Source organism: Mercenaria mercenaria, chromosome 2, assembly GCF_021730395.1.
Source record: "Mercenaria mercenaria strain notata chromosome 2, MADL_Memer_1, whole genome shotgun sequence".
Lineage (NCBI taxonomy): Eukaryota > Metazoa > Mollusca > Bivalvia > Venerida > Veneridae > Mercenaria > Mercenaria mercenaria.
The window spans coordinates 100,108,775-100,121,397 of record NC_069362.1 but is presented as its reverse complement, the minus strand read 5'-3'; the positions used below and the strand labels follow the sequence as shown (position 1 = coordinate 100,121,397).

The following is a 12,623-nucleotide window of genomic DNA, read 5'->3' as shown; positions in this document are numbered from 1 at the left end:
CTAAACCCCTTGAAGGATTTTCATGAAACTTGGGTCAAATGATCACCTCATCAAGACGTGCAGAATTCATGAGTCAGCCATGTCAGTTCAAGGTCAAGGTCACAGCTAAAATCAAAGTTTTACCCTTTCACTATCCATAGCAGTGGCGGGGGATATAGCTGTCTTTCAGACTGCCTTGTTCACTCAATCATAGACATATTTCCACAAGACATCCATATATTATTTGCTTTAAATGATGAAAAGAATAAAGGGTGTTGAAAACTATGTAGTGAAATGCAAGTCAACTGCAGACAGGTACCCTAGTATTGCCGCATTTCAGAAACGGGTCCACAGAATAAACACCCTGCTTTCATTTTCAAGTTAACTACTTTTTTATGTTAAATACCTTCTGTAAGTGAAATATTGACATCTTGGCACCCAGTTTATGTGTAAATGCGCAAACAATGGAAACTTAGGATCTGTTTATTTATTTTTTTTGTTGTTGTTTTTAATGCACTATGGAAGCATATTTTTGACTGAATTATAGCTCTTTGATTACAGATATATTATACCTGGTATGAAATTTTTGTACTTCTCTCCCTTGATAAATATACTGAACAAGATAGGTAACTCTGGATAGTTTGTTTTAGTGAAATAGCTTAACTTCCTTCCCTTGATACCAAATATATCTTCTTTGATAACAGTTAAACTGGAACTCTGTGGTCCCTGCAAGCTGATAATGGAGGAGTTAAAGCAGTTTCTAAAGCAGAATAGAACAACGCAGGAGGTTGAAGAGTTCCTGAAGCGAGTCTGTGACATTCTCCCCGATACAGTTACAGCACAGGTATAGCACAGTCTCTAACAATGGTTTCTACTAATTATTGGTATTTCAAGGCGAGATGTTTGTGCCTGGGACCTAAGTTGCTTTGGTCATATCAGTCCATCTGTTAGTAGACACTTATTAACTTGAGATTGCTTTTGCCTGCAGGTGTCAAACTTCATAGGACGATTGACTGTAATCAGTAGACAACCCCTAATATTTTGTAAGTCAGAAAGTAAATGTTACTGATCTTTAGACTGGAATCAATTTCTGACAAACCACAGAAGATTGCTTTGGCCAACAGTTGCCAAACTTAATTGGATGATATCCTGTGGTAAATTAGATGATTCCTATTGTTTTATGGGTCAGAGGGCCAAAGGCCTACAGTGACCACAAGATTGAGAATAGTTTCCAGTCAACGAAGTGTAGAAGGCTTGGAGATAGACCAATAGCCTATTAATTGATGGCCCTTATTGTTTTGGGCCTGTAGGTCATAGTTCCAGGTCTGAGATTAAACTGATTTAACTGAGAATAATAAGGCATACAGGCAGCAGGCTTGATAGCTTGATTGTATTATGTTAGGTAGTTTATCCAATGGTTATTAGGTCAAAGGTCATGGTCCCAGCATACTTGAGACTGGAAATTATACAATCAGTTACTTAAAAGACCATCCTGGGAATATACATACGTATTTTATAAATAAGCTTTTGTGTACTTGATTTGTCTGTATGTTTTTGTTTAGAGAAAAATATGTTGGTAATTACTATGTTTATTTTTCAAGAGAAGAAACTAAAACTCCATAACTGTGTGACACTTTTATGGCAATAATGTGTCAATTATTATCTGTTTTATCATGTTCTTTTTCTCATTACAGTTCAGCTAGATCTATGTTCTTTTAAATGTCAGTTTTGCTAACCAGCTAATTTCAGACCCAAGTCCTTAACCTTTAGCCTGCTAAATTTATAAAATGGACTGGTCCATCATTCAATTTGGGCAGTACCATTTATTATTTAGTTTATACCTACTGACTTGTTTTAGCTCGATGGTGATGAAAGCTTCAAGCTTATTATAACCACTCTGGGAGTCCCAATTCCTGGAAAAACCAGTACTGGTGTCATATGAGAAGTCATGGTCGTGACCCCAATGGGGCTTGAACCCACAACCCCTGGATTGAGCAGCCGACACCTTATCCACTACACCACTGCTCCCCTTTTATTATTTGAAGGGGTGTGCACTGAAAATTTGCTGACTGAATAGACTGTGAGCATGCAGGAATCACTTGCAAAAGGTTAATGCTGCATATGTATTTCATGGATTGTTTAGCTTTATCTTTTCCTTCTAAAATGACATCCCCTGATCTGCCTGCATCAGGTATGCTAAAGTCAGCAGTCTTTCTTTAGTCAAACTTTTTCTCTTCCAGTGTCATCAGGTTATTGATCAGTACATTCCAAACATTCTGAATCTCATTGAGGAAAATGTGAAACCAGAAGAGATTTGTCAGGTAAAGTGTTTTAACCTCCCATTTTATTTGTTAGAAACCTCGGAATAAGTTGTTTTGTGTAATTTTGGATCTCAGTGACAAGGAAAAGTATGTCTTGTTTTGTGAAATGTTAGATCTTTATGACCAGAAACAGTATGTGTATTTTTATACTCCCAGAAGGGCGAGCATATAGTTGTCAGTTTATCCGTCCTTCCATCTGTCTGTCCGTCCGTCACACTTTTGTCTAAAGTATAACTTGAAAGGTATTAATGGCATTTGATTAATACTTCACATAGTCATAGAGGCCATTGAGACAAAGTGCAGCATCAAAGAATCATAACTCTACCTTACCTAGTTTTTAGCTTGACTATTCGAAGAATAGTCTAGCTATTCTACTCAACCTGGCGTCGGCGTCACACCTTGGTAAACTTTTTGCATGCAAGTACATACAGCTATCATTTAAAGGCATATAGCTTTGAAACTTATTTATTCCTATTTCTAGGTCAGTTACCAACCTCACTGGGTCAAGTTCCATAACTCTAACATGTATCTTGAGCAAATTATGCCCCATTTTGTACTTAGAAAATTCTGGTTAAAGTTTTACATGCAAGTTACTATCTCCAAAACTAATGCAGATATTGAATTGAAACTTCACATGTTTTAAAACTAGTTGATAGCACCAAGTCCCATAACTCTGACCTTCATTTTGGCCAAATTATGCCCCCTTTTGGACTTAGAAAATTCTGGTTAAAGTTTTGCGTGCAAGTACATACAGCTATTACTAAAAGGCATATAGATTTGAAACTTATTTTTTCTTTTTCTAGATCAATTACCTACCTCACTGGGTCAAGTCCCATAACTCTGACATGTATTTTGGGCAAATTATGCCCCCTTTTGGACTTAGAAAATTCTGGTTAAAGTTTTACATGCAAGTTACTATCCCCAAAACTAATGCAGATACTGAATTGAAACTTAACATGTTTCTTCGGGGTTATAAAACTAGTTGATAACATCAAGTCCCATAACTCTGATATGTATTTTGGTCAAATTATGTCCCCTTTCGAACTTAAAACTCTTTTGATATTTAACATTTTGGGTAATAATTTCCTGCTTCTGTGACAATATTTCGAATAGTCAAGCTTGGCTGTCTTACGGACAGCTCTTGTTTAATTATCTTCCTTTATCAAATAAGGCTTGTCCGGAGCATTACTTGAAAAGAATTGATGGCATTTCATTGAAACTTCACAAAATGATAAAGGCCATTGACAGGAAGTGCAGTGTCAAAGAATCATAACTCTACTTTACCTAATTTTTAGCTCACCTGAGCACAAAGTTCTCAAGGTGAGCTTTTGTGATCGCCCTGTGTCCGTCGTCAGTCGTCCGTCCGTCGTCAACAATTTGACTATTAACACTCTAGAGGTCACAATTTTGACCCAATCTTAATGAAACTTGGGCAGAATGTTACCCTTAATAAAATCTTGGACGAGTTCGATATTGGGTCATCTGGGATCAAAAACTAGGTCACCAGGTCAAATCAAAGGTAAAGCTTGTTAACACTCTAGAGGTCACAATTTTGGCCCAATCTTAATGAAACATGGCCAGAATGTTGCCCTCAATAAAATCTTGGATGAATTTGATATTGGGTCGTCTGGGGTCAGAAACTAGGTCACCGGGTCAAATCAAAGGAAAAGCTTGTTAACACTCTTGAGGTCACAATTTTGGCCCAATCTTAATGAAACTTGGTCAGAATGTTACCCTGAATAAAGTCTTGAATGAGTTTGATATTGGGTCATCTGGGATCAAAAAGGTCACCAGGTCAGATCAAAGGAAAAGCTTGTTAACACTGTAGAGGCCACATTTTTGACTGTATCTTCATGAAACTTGATCAGAATGTTAATCATTATGATCTCAAAGTCCAGTTTGAATCTGGATCATGTAGGGTCAAAAACTAGGTCACCAGGTCAAATCAAAAGAAAAGCTATTTAACACTCTAGAGGCCACATTTATGACCATATCTTAATGAAACTTGGTCAGAATGTTAATCTTGATGATCTATAGGTCAAGTTCAAATCTGGGTCAGGTGGAATCAAAAACTTGGTCACCAGGTCAAATCAAAGGAAAAGCTTGTTAACACTCTAGAGGCCACATTTATGATTGTATCTTCATGAAACTTAGTCAGAATGTTAATCTTGATGATCTTTAGGTCAAATTCGAATCTGGGTCATGTGGGTTCAAAAACTAGGTCACCGGGTCAAATCAAAGAAAAAGTTAGTTAACACTTTAGAGGCCACATCTATGACCATATCTTAATGAAACTGTCTTGATAATCTTTAGGTCAATAGGTCAGGCGAGCGATACAGGGCCTTCATGGCCCTCTTGTTTAATTATCTCCCTTTATTATACAAAATAAGACTTGTCTGGAGCATTGCCTGAAAAGTATTTTAATTATCTCCTTTTATTCAATTTTCTTCTTTTTACTATCTCCATTTCTTTTTTTTCTTTTTTTTTTGAATATGTTATTCCCCATATTGGGACAAGCACATGCATCAGGGAGCATCATTCAGTTTTACTGATTCCTTGTTTGTGTAATTTTGAACCTCATGAACTAGGAACAGTTCATGTCTGGTTTGTGTAATTTGGATCTCATAGTCCAGAAAAAGCGCTGGTATATGTGTTGTGTGATCCTAGATCTCACAGAATCAGTGAAAATAGTTTTTTGTGTAAACTGTAAAGGATGTGTAAAAAATAAATCTTAGAAAACTGACTGAAGTAAGTAAGTAATGAAAGAATTTATATGTCCATTCCATTGAATATGTATGTGTCTTGCCCCACTTTCACTTCCTTTCTCAGAAAATGTTTAAACCGTAAGTTTTGAAGATTTGTATGCTTACTTTACAGTTTCATAAAAGAACCTATATCACACATTCATAATAGATGCTGTCCACCTAATGAACGGCCTCACCATGCCACCATATTTTCCAAATACAAAAAAAATTATGTCATAAGTGAATACTAGCACTATAAAATATTTTATTGCTATAATTATAACAATTCATTCATTAGAAGCTGGACTTAAAGTCTTTATTTACTGAAAAATGTAAAAACAAAAAACAAAAATTGAGGATATTGACTTGTTCTGAATTAAACATATGACAAACAACAAAATTTCAGGTTAGACTAGAAAGAATGAAAATCAGTAAATAGAAAAAACAGATGTTTTTTGGGTCATTCCATCAAAGGTCACAGGGGTCTGAATATGGAAAACCATTTCCGATCAGTGACTTGAGACCCATTTGACCCAGAATATTGAAACTTCATAGATAATTGGACATGCAGAGTAGATGACTCCTATTGATTTTGGGGTCACTCTATTAAAGGTCAAGGTCATACGGGCCTGAACATGGAAAACCATTTCCAATCAATAATTTGTTACCATTCATGATTCAGTGTGTCATACATATATTCAAGGTCAAAGTGTCAGTTTCAGGTTAGTGGCCCTCTTGTTTTCAAATTTATTTCTTATATTTTGCACATTATAACTATTACAGCAACTTGGGTTATGCAATGCAACAGTGACACACAAGAAAGATGGCAGTACTTTGTTCTACAAGCCACATAGACTGGGAATGAACAAGTGTACATATGGACCGGCATACTGGTGCGCTAACAAATATAATGCGGCTGAATGTAACGTAAGTATTATAATTTTATAGCCACAGAAGGTTTGAAAGATAAAAAGGGAAGTTTCTATGTTACACTGTTTTTTTAATTTAAAAAGTGTTTTTCCAATTTAATAAATTAAAAATTTGAAAAATCCCTTTACTTGCAAAAATAGTTTTGGCTGAAAAAAATTTTTTAAACAGAATTGAATCCTTTTTTCCATTCAAAAAAAAAAATTCACTTTTTAAAGTTTAAAGCTAAAAAAAATGCTTCCTTAAATAAAATTTTTTAAAGGGGGAATGTATTATTTAAATTTTAAAAAAAAAAGCATGCCCTTTTTTTTCCCGGGCCCAATGGACACGCGGGGAAAATTTTTGGAACTGAGGACTGTAATCCCCCTTAAAAACTTTTCCCACATTCCAGTTCATAAACCTTTTTTTAAATTTAAAAAAAGGGGTTTTATTTTTGCTTAAAATTTAGCCAGAAAAACGCAAGAAAAAGCATTTGATTTGATTTTTCATAAAATTTGTAATAAAACTAAATTTTAAAAGAGACATGCATATATGATATTCTTTGAAAAAAATTTTTGGGTATTTTGTGAATCTTTCTGAAAAATCAAAAATTCTCAAAAAGTGATTTATTTTCAAAAAAAATACCCAATTTTTACATTGTTCCACCAGGGCCTTTTTTTTGCCCATTTTCCAATTTGTTTTTAAAGAAATTAAAATTTTAATAAAAATTTTATTAAAAATTAATTTAAGGGGTTAACCCCGGAAAATTTAAATTTAAGGGGGGAAAACCCGGGGGTTGTAACCCAGCATTTTTTGTGTTTAAAAATTAATTTTTTTGTTTTGCAGAAATTGATCACTTTAAAATATTTTTATCATTTGTACAGAAATTTGTATAGGGAGCCCATTTTAAATTTAGAAATGTTTGGGAAACTCTTTTTTTTAAAAAAAGTAAGCTTCAGATACCCCAGATAATTGTAAATGAAAAATTTGAAAAAAACCTTTTTTTCATGTAAAATTTTTTATTTCCCAAGGAAATGTTCAGCACCATTTTCGAAATTTATTATGGGGCAAAACCCAATAAAAACAGGCCATTTGTCAGAAGTTTGTAAAAGCTTTGTATGTTAAAAGAATTTTAAAAATTTCCCAGTTATTAGAACAAACTTTTTAAAAACTTCCTTTTACAATCTAGGTAAAAATAAAAAAAAACTAAATAAAGGCCCCAGAAAAATTGGAAAAAGTTTTTTCCCAAATTGTATTGAAAGCTTTTTAGAAAGAAACCCAAATGGGGTTTCTTTTTAAATTTGATAAAATTAAATGTCATTATGTCCCCTTTTTTTTCAATCAAAAAAAAAGTGAAAGGGCCCAAATAAATTTCCCCCCCCCCCCCCGGGTATGATTTTTACTTTTTGGAGCATAAATAGTACCGGGGAAACTAAAACTTAATTGGTTTTGAAATTTAAATTTTAAATTTTTTTGATACGTGTAAAAAATATGAAAAGAAAAAGGGCCTAATGGGGATATTTTGCTTCATACATTTTTTTTTGGGGATTTCCCTTGGTACTATTTTCTGTTTTGTTTTATTTTTTAATTTGAATTTAAATGCTTTGGGGTTGGGGAGTAAAATGCTTGCTTCCCTTTTTTCCTTCTTTCTTTAAACCCAAAAGTTTTCCCCCAAAAGGAATTTTTTAACCCAAAATTTTTGGCCCTGTATTTCATATTAAACTTTTATACAAATGTAAAATAAAAAATTTTTTTTAAATGTGAAAATTATATATATGTAAAAACACATGATCAGGGCTTTGGGTTGATCTGAAATTCTTTTTTTCCCAAACCCCTTTTAAACCCTACAAGGAAAATTTAAATCTTTGTCAAAAACACTTTTTTAGGGTTTAAAAAAAAAGAAAAAGTGTGTCCCTTTTTAAAAATTGGGTTTTTTCCAAAGGGAAAATATAAAAATTTAAGTAATTTTTAAAAAAAAAAATTTTAAAGGGAAAATTTGTAGACAGAATAAAACTTTGGGGGAAGTTTTGATGATTAAAGTTCATTAGTTTGTTTTGGGGACTGATATCTGATTTATAAAATGGCATTATACGCATATAATCAGCTTTTTTCTTTAAATGTTAAAAATTTAAAAAAATTCCTTACTTGTTGAAACTTTTTTTTTTTCCCTTTTGGGTTTTTGGACTGAAAACTTTTGGGTTTTCATGTTTGAGCGTTTAACTGTATTTGCGGAAAGTGATTGTCTTACACCTTGGTTTTAACCCTTTAATTTTAAAATTTTCGATGAAATTTACTTTTAAAAAAGAAAAAAATTTTTTATGCAATGTTTAAGTAATTTTGGGAAAAAAAATTTGGATTTTTAAAAGTTAAATATTTATGGCTGGGGAAATGGTAATTTAAAGGGCATCATCAAGGGGGGACTTTTTTGTCACTTGGGGGGTAAAAAAAAACAACTCTTTTACAAAAAATTCCCCGGTTTTAATTTAAAGATTTTTTTCGGGATTTTTTCCCCTTTTTTTGTAAATTTTACTTCTTTTGTGTCTTTTATTGAAATTTTTTTGGTGCATTGGGCACCCCAAAGCCCCCAATAAAAACCCAAGAGAGATTATAGTGAAAAAGTAGTTTGGGGGTTTTGTAAGAAATTTTTTTGAAGTAAATCAAGATTCCCTCAGGTGTAAAGTTGTGTAAGAGAAAGTTTTAAAAAATTTTTAATAATTTGCAAGGAATTGAAATGTAAAAGTATGAAAAGGGCAATTTTGGGAAACCTGAAAAAAGTGTTTGCCTGTGTGAGGGGAAAAATTTTGAGCTACAAAAAAAGAGAGAAGGGTGAAGGTATGGTTCTGTTTAGCACTTGGCTTGTATACTTCGAAAAATATTTTTTTTGTGGTTTTTTTGGTCCCTTCTTTGAAAGCGGGATCAGTAACACAGAAATTTTGAAAAAATATATCTCCCTTGAAAAATTATTTTTAACACAGAATAGAAATTTGTTTTATACAATTTGACCTTTCAACCCCTCTTTGAAAAGAATGTAAAGTTGAATCATTAAAAGCAGTTCATTTAAAAAATTTTCCCTATTTGTCTCCCGTTGTAAATCGGGTTGTTAAAAAAAAAACTGTTTGATTTATTTTGAAACATATTAATATCCCAAAAAAAAGTATGGTGAAGTAAAAAATTTTTAAATAAAAATTTTATTTGAGCCCAATTTTGTTGAAAAAAGTGCTGTATTTGGGGTTTTTGTTTTTTAAGTAATAACACGTTTTTTTTTTTAAACCCCCCCCATGATAAAATTAAGAATTTGTAATTTTAAAAATTTCTGCTGTTTTTTTTCCCTCTAATTAAAAAAACTATTTTTTTTAAAGAAACTTTTGTTTTTATTTCAATGACTTTTGGGTTTTAACCTTTCCAAAAAAGGAGCACCCCCTGATAAAAGCTACACTGGGGCACAGGCCCCACACAATATTTTGTAGTTTCCCTTTATTGTTAAGACTACAAGAATAAAAATCCTTTAGTTTTTTCAAAAACATTGTTTTTACTTCCAAATTGCAAAAAAAAAACAATTGTAAAAAAAATACAGTTGTTTTTGACAAAAATTTTTCAGTGAAAAGTTTTTTTTCAACCCTCAAATTTCCTAAAGGGCTTTAAAAATATTCTTTCTATAATGGAACCAGAATGGGAAATTTAAAATGTTACTATTATGGGTATTTTATTTGAAGGTTTACCTATACCGCCCAAATTTTTTGAAATTGGAAATTAAATACATAAAAATGCCACCCCCCAATTTTTATTTTTTTTAAAATAAAGCTGGAAGATTGATTGTTTCTTTTAAGTTTTTTCCCATTGGAAAAAACGTCTTTGTTTTTTAAACCCCGTTAAATTATATTTTTGTAAAATACAAAGGAAAATCAAATTTAAGGGGGCAAAGGGGGGTCATTTAAATCAAAATTCTGTTTCCCTATTCCCCGGCATGTATGAGCACAATTAAAAACCCAACACTTTTCCCGGCGCCCCTCACAGCCCTTCCCTTTTTTTGGCCTTTTTACATGAATTCTAGAAATTTTTCCGAAAAAATCTTGAAAAAAGCAACACGTTCAACCCCTTTGGATGACCGCCGGGGGCTTCCTTTTGGGGGCCCGGGGTTAATTTGCCCACGCTCGGGGCGGGGATGTTGCCGAAAATTTTTCATAGTGTCGTAAATGACAACCCAATTTACTTTTTTACGACAATCAATTACCCCCTTTTTAACAATTTTTGGTATGCTAATATTTGCACGGTCATCTGCTTTTGAAAAAATTGTTACCGTTTTATTTTTATACGGCTATTTAATTTGGGGAACACACGCCCGGGCGGGGCGGGAAAAGTTTTCCAAACTGGTCGCCCGGGGTCAATAAAAAAACCCTTTTAATTAAAAGACAAGGATTTTGATTACCCTATTTTTCGCGTGTCCTAGGGGTTCCATTGATTCAAGGACTAATTATTGTTTTTCTTTCCTTTGATGAATAAAAATTCAATTTTTTTCATACGCCCGCACGGGATAGGGTTACATTTTGCCGCTATGATAACTTTTTTTTAACCAGGGGTCATGAAAAACACGCGATATATGAAAAATAATTAGATAAAGAATTCAAGGGCTTCTCTTTCATAAAATTGTTACCGGGGGGCGGGAAAACAGGCTTCCCCTTTTCTTAAAGGGATTTTTTTGGTTTTCTAAAAAAATTTAAAATTGAGAAACCAAATTTTAAATTTTCTGGTAAAAACCCTCTGAGGGGAAATCGCGTGAAAAAATTTCTCTCATTTTGGGGTTTAAAATCTTTCGAAAGCGGTCCCGTTTTTATTTTTTTTTTTTTTTTTTTAAATTTTGTATGAAAAAACTCGAAGCATGCGTGTTTTAAAATTATTGTAACCCCCCATTGTTTTGAATAGGCGGGACCCTTTTTTATTTTTAGGGCGTTTTTATAAATATAAAAAATTTGGGATTATTGCCATTTGTTTTATAGAATGGTCTTTCAAATTAATCGTGCAAAAGGGAAAAAAAATTTTGAAAAAGATGTTTTTTTTGGGTTAATTTTTTTTAATGGGTTTGAAAATAGACGGGTTTTTTTAAAAATATATCACAAAGGGGTTTTTAAGTGAAAAGTGTGGGGGGAAAATACAAAAAAAAATTTTTTAAAACTTTTCGGTGTATTTTGTTCGGTTTTGTAAATCCCCCTTTTTAATGCAAAAAATTTTTCTGTGAAAGGGGGAAATTGGGGTAGCATAGTGGGGGTTTGGGGCACTGATTTGGGAATACTTGCCTCTCCAATTTTAAAGGGTTGGGGAACCTAGAACCGGGCCCTTTAAAGAGTCACCACTTGCTTAGGAATGTTTTTTTTTTTTCTAAACCCGGGCCCCCTTTCGAAACCTAAAATGATAAAACCGGGGGTTATCAAAGGGTTTTCCCTCCCCAATCAAAAACTTTGAAAGTCGCCATTTGCCCTGAACGTACATGGGATTGTTTAAAAAAATCCAACAAGAGAATTTGGGAAGACCCTTTCATTTTCCCACTACCCCACACGCCCCCTTTGCACGAAAAAAAAAATGCCACTTCTATTTACCAAGCTTTTTTGTTACATAAAATTTCAATTCTTTTAAAAAAAAAAGTTTGGGATTTTTATAAATACAAAGGAACTTAATGATAAATTCTTTTTCGTTTTTAAAATTTCCCGTAACAAAAACATGTCGAAAAATTTATTTAAAAACAAAAAATTTGGGGAAACCCAAACGGTTGGCTTTTCCAACATTTTTTTTTTAAAGTATCTTTTTCGGAAAAATTGTATTTTCCCAAAAATTTAAAAAAATTGGCTTCAAATAAAAGGGAATGGCCCTTTCCAAAAAAATTTACAATTTTTTCAACTGATAGAAAAAAAACCCCGCCAAATTTAAAAGGGGTAGTCTTTTTTGGGCATTTTTTAATACCCAAAGGGTTTTTTTTTTTCGCTAAATTTTAATTTGGGGTTTTTAAAAAACATTTTCCCTTCCCCTTTAATTTTTAATATTTCAAAAATGGGCCGTTTTTGTTTTGTACGCACCATGTGAATTCTTTTAAAAGGGTTAAATGGTTGGGGGGGTTTGTGCCCACCTAAATTTGTCCGTTTGCCCCAAAGGGGCCAATGTGGTAAAATTTCCCCCCAAAATATGGACTCTTTTTTTTTTTCACTGCCCTTTAAGGTCCTTACAAAATAAAAATTAAAAATTTGGGGCACGCGCAGGGGTGGTAAAATGGCGGGGGGGAAAAACTAGAAAATGAAAAAGCTTAACACAAAATTTGGTTTTGAAATATTGAAAAGCCCCCCCCCCCTTCCCCAAAAAATTGAAAAAGTTAATTTTTTTTTCTACTTTTTTTTTTTTTACAGAGTAAAATAGAATGGGTGGGAAAAAACCCAAGGGTAGCCTAAATCACACTGCAGGAGACTTTCAGCCCTCTTTTAAAAAATTAATATATTTTTAAGTTTTTAAAAGGGGGGTTTATAAAAGGCAATACGAATTGCAGAATATAACACTTTTGCTTGGGTTTTGTGTCACAATGCGTATGCCGAGGTTTTTTAACCAGTAAGAGAACTATGACATTTCTGCACAAATCTGATAGCTAATGAAATAATTTTCTTTTCATAAAACATTTTTTTAAAATTTTTTGGGT

General features: G+C 33.0%; 1 protein-coding gene across 1 annotated transcript in view; it reads left to right on the top strand.

The window, feature by feature from the left end:
* Positions 1-12,381, top strand: part of LOC123564714 (uncharacterized) — a 135,326-nt gene extending 122,945 nt beyond the window's left edge. Inside the window, exons 35-38 of the mRNA XM_053527499.1 lie at positions 684-823; positions 2,220-2,300; positions 5,828-5,971; positions 12,340-12,381. Of these exons, the coding sequence (XP_053383474.1) occupies positions 684-823; positions 2,220-2,300; positions 5,828-5,971; positions 12,340-12,381 (407 nt within the window). The remainder of the gene's footprint in view (positions 1-683; positions 824-2,219; positions 2,301-5,827; positions 5,972-12,339) is intronic.
* The last annotated feature ends 242 nt before the right edge of the window (positions 12,382-12,623 follow it).